The following is an 11,081-nucleotide window of genomic DNA, read 5'->3' on the forward strand; positions in this document are numbered from 1 at the left end:
AATAAAACGTGTCTATATTATTTAATCTATTAAAACAATAAAATGTAAGGGAGGCGTAGTAGCATAAAGGTTGGAAACCGCTGATTTAGGGACAACATGAGAACCTTAAAAATGCAAAAACCAAATATTAGCATGGACTTCTTAACGAAAAAAAAAACCTGTACATTAAGACTATTATTGAAGATAGTATCAATAATAGTCTTAATGTACAATAATGATGTACTATTAATAAAGAGTATAGATTTATCTCTGAAATGAATGTTTTTTTTTAATTGTATTCATTATATGTTCTTACCTACCCCAGTGAATCTCAAAGTGGAGGGTCGCAGAAACATTGATGACAGACAGAATGGTATGTTTTTCTATATATACCCATTCTTCGGTGGGTCCTTTAAATTTTTTCACGAACCAAAAAGTTTGAGAAACACTGACCTTCCCTATAAAATATACAAGGTGTCACGTGAAAATTTCAAAATTTACGAAGTGTTCCATTTCAGGAAAACTTTGGGAAACCCTGCTCTGTACAATATTAATTATTAACTAGAAGTTTTAATTATTTATAAATTAGTCTATTAGTCTATTTCTAGCCACTGATTATATAATTATTTCAAACAGTATTAATATTAGAGTTTTTATAAAAATCTTCTTACCATTTCATAACATTTATATACGTTTGTTAAAAGTTATATATGTAAACGATTTATAATGAAAGAAGGTATAATAGTATTTCTTAAAAAGTAATTAAATCAGAGTTAAATATATTATAAATATTTACACAACACAGTGGTTTGATGCAATTGAGTCAACTCTACTGTATATCAACATTCAAGTTTATTTATGTATGTGGTAAATAGAAATATGAATGTTCTGTATACTTTGGGAAGTCTTTTCTTAATAATATATATTTATATTGATATTGGTAATAAAACATACAATGGGACAACGTAGAGATTATTTACATAAAAATAAAAAAAAATGCTATACAAAATGATAAATGAAATGATTGACAGAAGCAAATAAAAGTAATATTGAATAAACTAATAGTAATTATATAGGTTTCTAACATAACATTAATAATATTAATTAAGAAAACAATAATATATAATCAGACAACTGAATCAGACAACTTCGTCAACCAAATTAAATGGTAATTCCTCTTAACTGTCCTTTTTTTGAAAATTATAATATTTTCCTACTACACATGTTCCAAAGGTGGTACATTATGTGTTCCACCGCCCCTCAAAGAGTTAAATTAATAAACTTATTAAAAATACCTAATACCATATGCTATAAAATGCACTCATTAAAAAACTAAAACATTTTTCTAAATTGTTGAAAAATCTTATCCTTATTTTCTTAACAAAATTAATATAGACTTTCACTTTACACTGCTAGTGATTAAGAGCAGAAAGAGCTATGGTCAATAGCTCTTTGCAAAAAATGACTTTTTATTTTACAATTATTTTATTTTATTATTATACCAGACATATATTCAAAATGACATTTAAATTTGTTCATTACGTAATATATATAAGATAACTTCAAGAATGTCTATTATTAGTTACACTCTGTTATTATTTGCATGTTTTTGTTTGATAACAATATTTCATAATAAAATTCTTCACATAATTGGTAAACTACTGCCATCTTTCGAGAAAACGGAATTTCTTCTACGCTAAGTAAAAGTTGACTTTTTCGTGAAATGGTATAAGTTATATTATTTTTAATCAATTAATTCAATTGTTATATTTGTACCATATTTAAAATTGTAAATATATCCCGCCTTTTCCCATTCAATTTCCTGTAAACTCCAAACAAACGTTTTGACAATTGACAGCAATATAACATTGCTGTAAATGAATGTCGAATGTCATCAGCTGTAAATAGATTGTTGTAGTATACAAAACATATAAAGAATGAATTTTAAACCTGACATACCTTCCAAGGATGATTGGGTCCGTCTTTTGGATTCCAAGGATATTGGGCGATCTAGTATGAACAAATTGATTATGAATTACTTGGTGACAGGTAAGTGCCAATTATAGTATTAGTGAGACAAAAATTTTAAGTTGTTTTTGATGCAGAGGGCTTTAAGGAGGCAGCTGAAAAATTTCAACAAGAATCTGGGGTTGGGCCCACAGTTGAATTAAACTCCTTGGATGACAGGATTCGCATCCGAGATGCAATTATTAATGGAAGAGTCCAGGAGGCTACAGCATTCATCAATCAACTACATCCAGAGCTATTAGATAACGACAGATACCTGTATTTTCATTTGCAAGTAAGAATAATCTACTACCAGTTTGAATACATATATTTATTTTATAAACTACTTTATTTTAAGCAACTGCATTTAATTGAATTAATAAGAAACAACAGAGTTGAGGAAGCTTTAGCATTTGCACAGTCTCATCTGAGTGAAGCAGGAGAAGAAGATCCTTCAGTATTATCTGAGCTAGAAAGGACTGTGGCTTTATTAGCATTTGAAGATCCTTTAACATCACCATTTGGAGATCTTCTTCAACCAACTCATAAACAAAAAGTATGTACAATTATCTATTTTATTAAAAAAAATATTATTTCACATAATAATTTACAGATTGCAAGTGAGGTGAATGCTGCTATACTAAAAATGGAACATCAAGAATGTACTTTGCCTAAGCTGTCAACACTCTTGAAGCTTATCCTTTGGGCTCAAGATAAATTAGATAAAAAGAACCCAAAATACCCAAAAATGACTGATCTCTCTTTAGGTAAAATAGAAGGTCCTGAATAACAGCAATTAGACTGTTCTGTTTATATATCCATGTATGATTTTTAAATGAATTCTTATTCTCGAAACGTTTTCTGTATGTATATACATATATCACAGTTCTAAACAAAATTCATTTTATAATAATAGATTAGGCTAATGAATGGAATATTTAGTGATTAGGTACAATTGTTATATTTATTTTATAGTACATTAAAACAACATAATATGACACCTCTTTTAAACACGATTTACAAAAAAAAGATTGATTAGATAATGGTTTTAATTATTTGAAAAAAAAATGTTTCATAAAATATACCAATTTATTATTATAGTATTGTAATAGTTAAAAAAAATATATATAAATATTTAAAGAAACACAAATTATTGGCAAAATTACCATCCAAAAACATATTCCATTGCTTTTGTAACAATTCCAGTCGATTTTTGGGGAACATTTTGTGGACTAAGAACTGTGCTAGAGTTCTGAGGTACAACAAAAGATGTCCTGAGAGACCTAGCGCGAATTGGCGAGCTGTACATTGTAGTATTGTCGTGGTTTTCCTTGTTATTCTCCAATTTATTATAATAAGGCATAACGCCAACCATTATGTAATTCGATATCAACTTTCCATTGAGCAATAAAGCTTTAACAACTTCATGGGGTGAGCTGAATTTAATATGAACCCAGTTCCCCTGTGTGGGATATTTCTTTTCAACAATGTTTCCACAGTTTGCCAGCTGTGCAAGAACAATGCTAGATGTGCTTGGAGTAAATCCAAAAATTGTTACCCATAAAGTATCCACTCGATCAGACTTAAATGTTGGATTATTTTGGAACATCAATCTGCTGTCATTAAAGTTATTGGAACAATTTATACTATCATTCCCTATTCTTGATATACTATCATTTGGAGAAAACATAGGAGGTTCATTGAAATTCTGCATTGTACTATTTAAAATGGGACTCTTTGGTTTAGAATCCATTGTATCAAATAAACCTTGCTTTGGAGGGCCTCCTTTCTCTACAACTGGACTGCTGTAAGGTGTCATTCCAGTTTGTGCCCCAAAATCATTCACAGACTGATTAAACAATTTTTGTCGAAGATTGGTTGGAGTATTGCTGTATCCTGATTGATGTTTCAATAGTGAAGTTTTATTGCGACCTGGCGAAATTGCAGGACTCGGCGATGCAGGTTGAGAATCTCCCATCAAAAAGGCAGGCAAATAATTAGGGTTAGGGGAAGCTGGACTTGATGGTGGACTTCCTAAATTCATTGGTTCCATTCTGTTTAAAACAACAAACATATTCCAAAACTCTGACTTTAAGAAAAAAATAATATTTACTTACATGTTCATTTGCGTCTATAAGGATTTTAAAATTTAAATGATCAATTGCGAGCACCCAGCGTCGTTGAAAATGACTCCCTGTTTTGACAGAACATAAATGACAGCTGTCTTCGAATGGCGGGAATATCACATTACTAGAATTTTATTTAATAAAAAAACTTTCTTAAAATACTATACATATTGAATTTTACTAGGCCAATTTAAATATATTTATTTTTCTTCACAATTAGTTACTATATATAAGTATATTATCCATAATTCAATTCAAAATATACAAAACATAACACTACCATCTATGGGGCAATAACATAATTGCTTACTTTGTAGCCTTAGTTGTGAGTTGAAACATAATAAATACCATGCTAATTGCGATATAATGGATAAATTTGTTTAATTAAAAAAATGGAAATATTTACGAATAAAATATATAACAGCTATTTTTTTAAACAAAGCATTTTTTATACATAATTCGTTTTTTAATTCTATAACAATCACTTCAGCTAAATTTATACAAAAAATATTTTATTAACCTTTTTTCCATTATTATTAATATAATCCAGAAAATTTTGTTATTCATAAATTGAATAAATTAATTCAAGAATCGCGCCACTTTAAGAAGCGCCATCAGTGCAAATTGTAGAAACTAAATTTGTTAGCGTTTCATGCAGCTCTGTTTAGCTTTTCGGCTGACAGTATAATATTTTCAATATAGGTTAAGTAAAGTTATTTTGTTGTGTTTTGAAATAAACAAAGTACGAAATGGGTGTTACGATTTTACAACAGTTTCCTATTGAAAACAGGACAGGACCTGCGACAATCGAATTACTAACAAAAAGAATATCTGCGCTGGGAGCAGTTCAACAAGGACATTTCTTAGTAGACTGTGAAACATACTCATCAGTGGCAAACTTAGGGCCACCAAGGACTGTACATGTATTGCACAACTCCGAGCAACCAGCAAGTTGTTTTTCTATTCTGGATACTGGTACAAAAACAATTCCATTGGCAGCAGATGGCCTCTTTGACTTATTAATGCTTAAAATGAATTACTTTTATCAAGCGAAAAAGCAAACAAAGGCAGAATCAAAAGGGCCTCGTTTTGAAATTGGTGATTTCTGTGTGAAATTAGGAACTGTTACAGTGAGTCAGAACTTTAAAGGTATTTTAGTTGAGGTCGAATATAGACCTTGTGTTGTACCTGGAATGTGCTGGGAGTTGATAAGAGAATTTATGCAAGGTGTTCTGGGATCATCTGTGCAGAGTAATCCACCACCTTATTTGGCAACAAGGATGCAAGAAAATTATACTCCAATTGATACAATTCATCAGTATCTAGAGCATTTCACAATGTTTAGGAAATCACCTGGCATGAGAACATGAAATATTATTATTATTTATAAATATATATATAAAATAGAGAAAATTGTCATGAAATTAACAAATAATAAATTTTTATAACACCAAGACTATAACATTCACTTCCATGCACCCCTAAGAATGATTAAAATTTTTATTTTGTAACTCTAAACAAAATCAAGAGTTTCTGATTATTGCTTGTGATTTGGCCATTACATCTAAAGCACCTGCGCTTATTAATTTTTGAGCCAATCGTATGCCTAATTTCTCTGCGTTTTTCATAACGGCTTCAGGCAAGTCATCATGTGGTACCAATCCACAATATAAATTGGTATCATTTGCTTGTTCATTTTCGCTGGTTGTCACATCGTTTTTCGGTATTTCTTTGTTATGGAAAAACGGACATTTGGAAATATCTAGGCCTTCAGGTTTAGAGACATCTACTTTGACATGCTTCCCATTAGATGTCGTCGATTCAAGGAATGGACATTTCCCCATAAAATCAGCACCAACTGGTAGAGGAATTGGGCAGTGTTCATGTGGATCATTTTTCAATAGCTCTATAGGAATGTCTTCTTTATTCGCTCCTACGTCAATTTTCATCATTTTCCTTGGTTTGTCATATTCGCAATCATCGTTTTTAAATGCGCAACCATTTAAACATTCTATGTCAGTTTTAGGACAATAATCTTTAGTGCACACAGCCTTTTGTGTATTATTATAAGGACAACTGCTACATTGTTTAGTCTTCGCTAAATCCAGCTTTATTTCATCGTTTTCAATCATTTCCACTTTTCCATCCAAAGACCATACGCCCCCCTTTACTACAAGATTATGTATGCCATGATCATTGATGATATCTGTACTTATAGCAACTGGGGCACTACATCCGCCTCCAAGAGTTTTCAAGAATGTTCTCTCTGTGTTCACTCTAATTGCTGTTTGGGCATCATAGAGGGGCTTCAATAATTTAATAGTATCTTCATCATTGGCTCTACACTCAACAGCTAAAGCACCTTGACCAACAGCATATAATATCTCATCTGTATCTAAAATCTGAAATATACAAAATATAATTATATTTAGTAAACAAATGTATATTTTAAAAAAGTACTTTTGATATCCTGCTGTCCCAACCCATTCTTTGCAATCCAGCTGTAGCCAAAATAATAGCTTTGAAAGTATCCAATTCATCAAGTTTCTTCAGTCTCGTATTTAAATTTCCTCGTATATCGGCAATTTTCAGTTGAGGATATTTTCTAGATAACTGTGCTGCTCTCCTCAAACTAGAAGTTCCAATTACACTACCCTCTGGTAATGTATTTAAATCCAAGTCTTTCATATCCTTCCTCAGCACCAATGCATCCCTTGGATCTTCTCTATGTAACAAAACCAAATATAGATTTTTAGAAAGTCCACAAATATACACAGTCTACCTTTCTAATACTGCTCCAATTGCCATACCTTGAGGCAAAGTAGTTGGTAAATCCTTCAAAGAATGAACAACAAAGTCTACAAGCCCATTAGAAAGGGCTGTTTCCAATTCTTTGGTAAACAAAGATTTCTCCCCAATTTTTGGTAAAGGGATATCCAAAACCTTGTCCCCCAAAGTGCTCATAGTTACTAAAATTAAAATAAATTGAATGTGTTAACAAGTAATATAAATATGCATCCAGTTAATTATACCTATTTCAAATTTCACATCCTTGTTAAGTTGTTCCAGCAGTCCAATAACATGTCTGGTTTGAATAAGGGCAAGCTAAATAGATTATCAATTAAGTATTTCAATTACATAATTAGAAAGTAGAGCAAACTCACTTGACTTTTCCTTGATCCAACACGTATTGTCGTTTTCGAAGACATCGTGTTAATTTAGCACTTCAGTTTTACAGAATAAAATCACTTTAATTCATAACAAAATAACCGCAGCTCTAGATAATTGCTGGATAAAAATGCTTTATCACCGACAACAAAACAATTCCTGTCACGCTTTCGCACGCTTCTCCAGCACTGCTTAGGTTCATATATACCACACAAGGAAAAGTGGTTGCATAATTGCTTCCTCGAGATACGGGGTCGCTCTTTTATACATAGAACGACCATGGTCGACCATTTAAATCATTTTAAATCAAAATTATGGGAAATTGTTTGGAGGGGGGCTTGTTGTAATAGACAATAAGAGCAATCCTACAAATTGTGAGCATCTAATGACACATATTTGTGATGTTATTGAAACAAATTGTTACTAATTACACTTAACTATTCAGGAACTAATACATATATGGTACAATGAAGAATTAAATTCTTTAAGGAATCTAAAATTATACATACTTTTTTGTTGTTAACGGATAATTTCCATACTAAATTAATGGAGGTGATCTTTGTTTGATTTTTCTTCTTTATTTAGTTAACCATGTTATTGAAACACTTAAAAAAAGAAAATATTGTATATTTAACCAGAATTTAAAAAATATCTATTGTTGTCCTTTCTATTGAAATAAATTTAAAAGTTTTTAATTAATAATGCATAGTTTTTATTATTCGTACGTAATTTGTAACAAAAAAATAATACTAAATATTTTCCATACAATAATAATGAAAATAGGACTTTTGTATTAATTTTTTTAAATTTTGTAATTTGTTGTAATAAATTTTATTATTTTAATAAAAATAAAAGATAAAGTTCACTTTTTTTCCAAAAAATATTAATTTATTTTCAATTAATAATTTGTTTTTATTCCTCCTGTTTCTTCCATCTAAGAAGAGCCTCTACCATTTATTAATAAAAATTATTGAGAGTAAAGTAAATTTGCTAATTTTCTGTTTCACCCTGTATATTCTAAAAATATGTTGTGAAGCTACGTTGGTATCCCTGAGTCATAGTGCGCATGACTAAAAAGTAGAATAAACTTAACCTCGATGTTCTTGACACAACATAAATTTTCGTTTATTTACATTTTCATTTTAGTCTCTTAAAGTTCAGTTTTAGTTTATACAAACAAGGAACACCAAGGTAAGCACAATTCTCCTTCATATCCTTCACTGTGTTCTAACAAAAATTAATGTAATTTTAGATGTCAATACCTAACCTAACAAACAACATAATTCAGCCTCAAAACATAGTGATAAATCACACTGTACCTTTGTCGCATGCAATAATGACTAACGTTAATGCTAATAATGGATTACCAATAGCAACTGCCTTATCAAACCCACCAACTGTTGTTAATAAGAGTGGAGAGATCAAAACTGGTGTTATGATGGATTCTCTACCTATTTCTGGAGCAATGGGTGTCCAAAGTGTACCTGTTCAAGCTGCAAATTCACAGAAGGTTGTCCATAATTCCACAGCATCAAATGCAGCCACACCATCAGAACCATTGCAGGTAAGTCAATTTCAACATAACAATTGAATAGATTTAACTCAATTCAATTGAATTTTTAGCAAGTACTGTCCAAGACAAGGATGTCGGATTTAGTGAGAGACATAGACCCAAATATATATATGGAAGATGAAGTTGAAGAGATATTGTTGAGTTATGTTGATGACTTTGTTGATCGTGTTTTGAATGGTGCCAGCATGATAGCAAAACATAGACATGTGAATAATATTGAAGTGAAAGATGTTCAACAATTTATAAGTAAGATATCAATTATATTCAGTGTTTGCATTATTTATAATTTTCTTACTTGTTTTTCAGATCGTAACTTTAACATGTGGGCTCCTGGTCTTGGAACAGATGAGTTGAGACCATATAAGCGAAAGAGTTTGGTAACTGAGTCTCATAAGCAACGTTTAGCACTGATACGTAATGCATTGAAAAAGTATTAAACTGAATTTTTAACATTACAATGGTTTTAAATACATTACAAGCATTATAGTGATAATTTAAATTTAAGTAGGAAGTTTATTATAGGTCTAATATATTTGATATAATGTTAAGATATAAAATTAAAATTATTGAACCTCAGATTGTTCTTTTCTTCTTTCAATAAATATATTTCTTCATACTTTTTAGTTAAATTATCTAAGTAATTAATATTTCCTTTCCTTATTTACTTCTAACAAAATATGTCAATACCTGCTTGGAAGGTTATTCGTTCAAGGAGTAAAATTGAAAATAGGTAAAGTAATAACATCTGCATAACAAGTGTTATTTATTGAACTGAATATACAAATTATCGTAAAACTTTAAATTTGAAAATGTAATAAATATTTGCAGGATGGAATTTAAACATATATTTCACTTTAACATACACGCAAATATCAAATTTTAAATTGCAAAAATAACAATTATTTCCCTTTGTATGTTGTCATACATGAAATTTTGTTTATTATTCATTGGAATAGTAAAAAAAAATAAAAATTTTCATTCATAACAATAATAATAAAATAAAAAAGTTTAAATCCTGGAAAAAGCTATTGACCATAGGTCTTTCTTAACTAAAAACATATATAATATTTATTTAAAGACTAGGTTCCATTACTATTTAAGTACAATATAAGCACATTGAAGGAGTTCATTAAAATATTGTTTCTAAAAATTCCGTATGGACATGTTCGGTGTTTGTTTTAATATAATTTAGCAAACATTAAATTCTGATTTTGTAAAATTCCTATGAACGGTTCTTTAACTACCTTATATGTGCTAGCAGGTATAAGGCGCATATGACGTCACGTCCTGTGTTTAGAGGGTGACTTCCGAGTAATACACGAAGAGAGGATTCAAGAAACTACCTGCAAGGACCTCTAGTATCAATTGTTCCAAATAGAATTTTTGTCATAGAAATGTATGAATTTAATACATGGTAGAGCTACTAGTATTACGGGATTGTTTTCGAAAAAATATATCAAAGTTCAAGAAAATAAACTGTTTTATATATTTATTTTTTGTTCCAAAAGGATTTGATTTCTTGGATTGTTTCTTGAGAGCACTAAGAAACAATCGAAGGAATTTGATATAAGAACAAATATTAAAGTATTAGTCATTTCACTCATGTGTTTAAAAAATAAAAGTTTTTACAGTACTTAACTACAAAATAATAATGTTAATGTAATGGTCATTTTAGAATATACATATTTCATTCATAAAACATAAATAAAAACAATTTTTTAATACTTATACTTCCGATACTTCGACACGCTCTATACCAGTGATCCCTGGTCCGCGGACCGGTACGGGTCCGTGGATCAAATAGTACCGGTCCGTGGATAAAACGGTTTCAGTTTCGTTGCGTTATAATGAGTTAAAATGTTAAATCACGTTGACCGGTTTGCGGCGATACAAAGGTTGGGGAGCACTGCTCTATACCACCCATAGTGTAAGCTAGCGTTTTCTAAACTGTGAAGCGCATCTTCCTAGGAAGGCGCGAATTAGTCTAAGGGGAGCCGCGAATATTAGTTACAGTTAGCAATTTTCCAAATGACTGCTAAACTTTTATCTATTTTATGAAATGGATAGGCAGGGAGGGCGCCAAATGATTATATATTTTTGAGGAAGGCGCAGTAACATCAAGTTTGGAAACCACTGGTATAAGCATAATGTATTTATGTTTTTTGTATTAAGTAATTTTAAATTAAAAAAATACATGAAAAATATAGTACACTTGACTTAAAACATAT

The 11,081-nt window shown here is 30.4% G+C and overlaps 5 protein-coding genes across 5 annotated transcripts; 3 read left to right on the forward strand and 2 right to left on the reverse strand.

Moving 5' to 3' along the window:
- The first annotated feature begins 1,789 nt into the window (after positions 1-1,789).
- LOC108558825 (glucose-induced degradation protein 8 homolog) lies at positions 1,790-3,010 on the forward strand. The gene is made up of 4 exons (XM_017915852.1): positions 1,790-2,028; positions 2,085-2,281; positions 2,345-2,542; positions 2,600-3,010. The coding sequence occupies exons 1-4, from the start codon at positions 1,917-1,919 to the stop codon at positions 2,774-2,776; spliced, it is 684 nt and encodes a 227-aa protein (XP_017771341.1). The 5' UTR covers positions 1,790-1,916; the 3' UTR covers positions 2,777-3,010.
- A 67-nt stretch (positions 3,011-3,077) lies between these two features.
- Positions 3,078-4,200, reverse strand: LOC108558824 (nucleoporin NUP53). The gene is made up of 2 exons (XM_017915851.1): positions 4,104-4,200; positions 3,078-4,040 (listed from the first exon to the last, which is right to left on the reverse strand). The coding sequence occupies exons 1-2, from the start codon at positions 4,109-4,111 to the stop codon at positions 3,149-3,151; spliced, it is 900 nt and encodes a 299-aa protein (XP_017771340.1). The 5' UTR covers positions 4,112-4,200; the 3' UTR covers positions 3,078-3,148.
- A 527-nt stretch (positions 4,201-4,727) lies between these two features.
- Positions 4,728-5,550, forward strand: LOC108558840 (mediator of RNA polymerase II transcription subunit 20). Its single transcript, XM_017915870.1, has one exon. It carries the CDS (start codon positions 4,862-4,864, stop codon positions 5,480-5,482), a length of 621 nt encoding a protein of 206 aa, XP_017771359.1. The 5' UTR covers positions 4,728-4,861; the 3' UTR covers positions 5,483-5,550.
- A 16-nt stretch (positions 5,551-5,566) lies between these two features.
- On the reverse strand, positions 5,567-7,502 carry LOC108558839 (porphobilinogen deaminase). Its single transcript, XM_017915868.1, has 5 exons — positions 7,277-7,502; positions 7,145-7,217; positions 6,895-7,081; positions 6,573-6,837; positions 5,567-6,514 (listed from the first exon to the last, which is right to left on the reverse strand). Exons 1-5 carry the CDS (start codon positions 7,319-7,321, stop codon positions 5,636-5,638), a joined length of 1,449 nt encoding a protein of 482 aa, XP_017771357.1. The 5' UTR covers positions 7,322-7,502; the 3' UTR covers positions 5,567-5,635.
- An 824-nt stretch (positions 7,503-8,326) lies between these two features.
- Positions 8,327-9,352, forward strand: LOC108558826 (transcription initiation factor TFIID subunit 12). Its single transcript, XM_017915853.1, has 4 exons — positions 8,327-8,471; positions 8,533-8,844; positions 8,904-9,099; positions 9,160-9,352. Exons 2-4 carry the CDS (start codon positions 8,533-8,535, stop codon positions 9,288-9,290), a joined length of 639 nt encoding a protein of 212 aa, XP_017771342.1. The 5' UTR covers positions 8,327-8,471; the 3' UTR covers positions 9,291-9,352.
- The last annotated feature ends 1,729 nt before the right edge of the window (positions 9,353-11,081 follow it).

This window comes from Nicrophorus vespilloides, unplaced genomic scaffold (assembly GCF_001412225.1).
Source record: "Nicrophorus vespilloides isolate i.1.1-1 unplaced genomic scaffold, Nicve_v1.0, whole genome shotgun sequence".
NCBI classification, from domain to species: domain Eukaryota; kingdom Metazoa; phylum Arthropoda; class Insecta; order Coleoptera; family Silphidae; genus Nicrophorus; species Nicrophorus vespilloides.

Coding starts and splice junctions, on each gene's coding strand:
- LOC108558839 (XM_017915868.1), bottom strand. CDS start 7,321: ATGTCTTCGAAAACGACAATACGTGTTGGATCAAGGAAAAGTCAA. Junction 7,082..7,144: donor GGATGTGAAATTTGAAATAG/GTATAATTAACT, acceptor TTTTAATTTTAG/TAACTATGAGCACTTTGGGG. Junction 6,515..6,572: donor GGGACAGCAGGATATCAAAA/GTACTTTTTTAA, acceptor TGTATATTTCAG/ATTTTAGATACAGATGAGAT.
- LOC108558825 (XM_017915852.1), top strand. CDS start 1,917: ATGAATTTTAAACCTGACATACCTTCCAAGGATGATTGGGTCCGTCTT. Junction 2,029..2,084: donor TATGAATTACTTGGTGACAG/GTAAGTGCCAAT, acceptor TTTTTGATGCAG/AGGGCTTTAAGGAGGCAGCT. Junction 2,282..2,344: donor ACCTGTATTTTCATTTGCAA/GTAAGAATAATC, acceptor CTTTATTTTAAG/CAACTGCATTTAATTGAATT.
- LOC108558840 (XM_017915870.1), top strand. CDS start 4,862: ATGGGTGTTACGATTTTACAACAGTTTCCTATTGAAAACAGGACAGGA.
- LOC108558826 (XM_017915853.1), top strand. CDS start 8,533: ATGTCAATACCTAACCTAACAAACAACATAATTCAGCCTCAAAACATA. Junction 8,845..8,903: donor CACCATCAGAACCATTGCAG/GTAAGTCAATTT, acceptor TTGAATTTTTAG/CAAGTACTGTCCAAGACAAG. Junction 9,100..9,159: donor AGATGTTCAACAATTTATAA/GTAAGATATCAA, acceptor CTTGTTTTTCAG/ATCGTAACTTTAACATGTGG.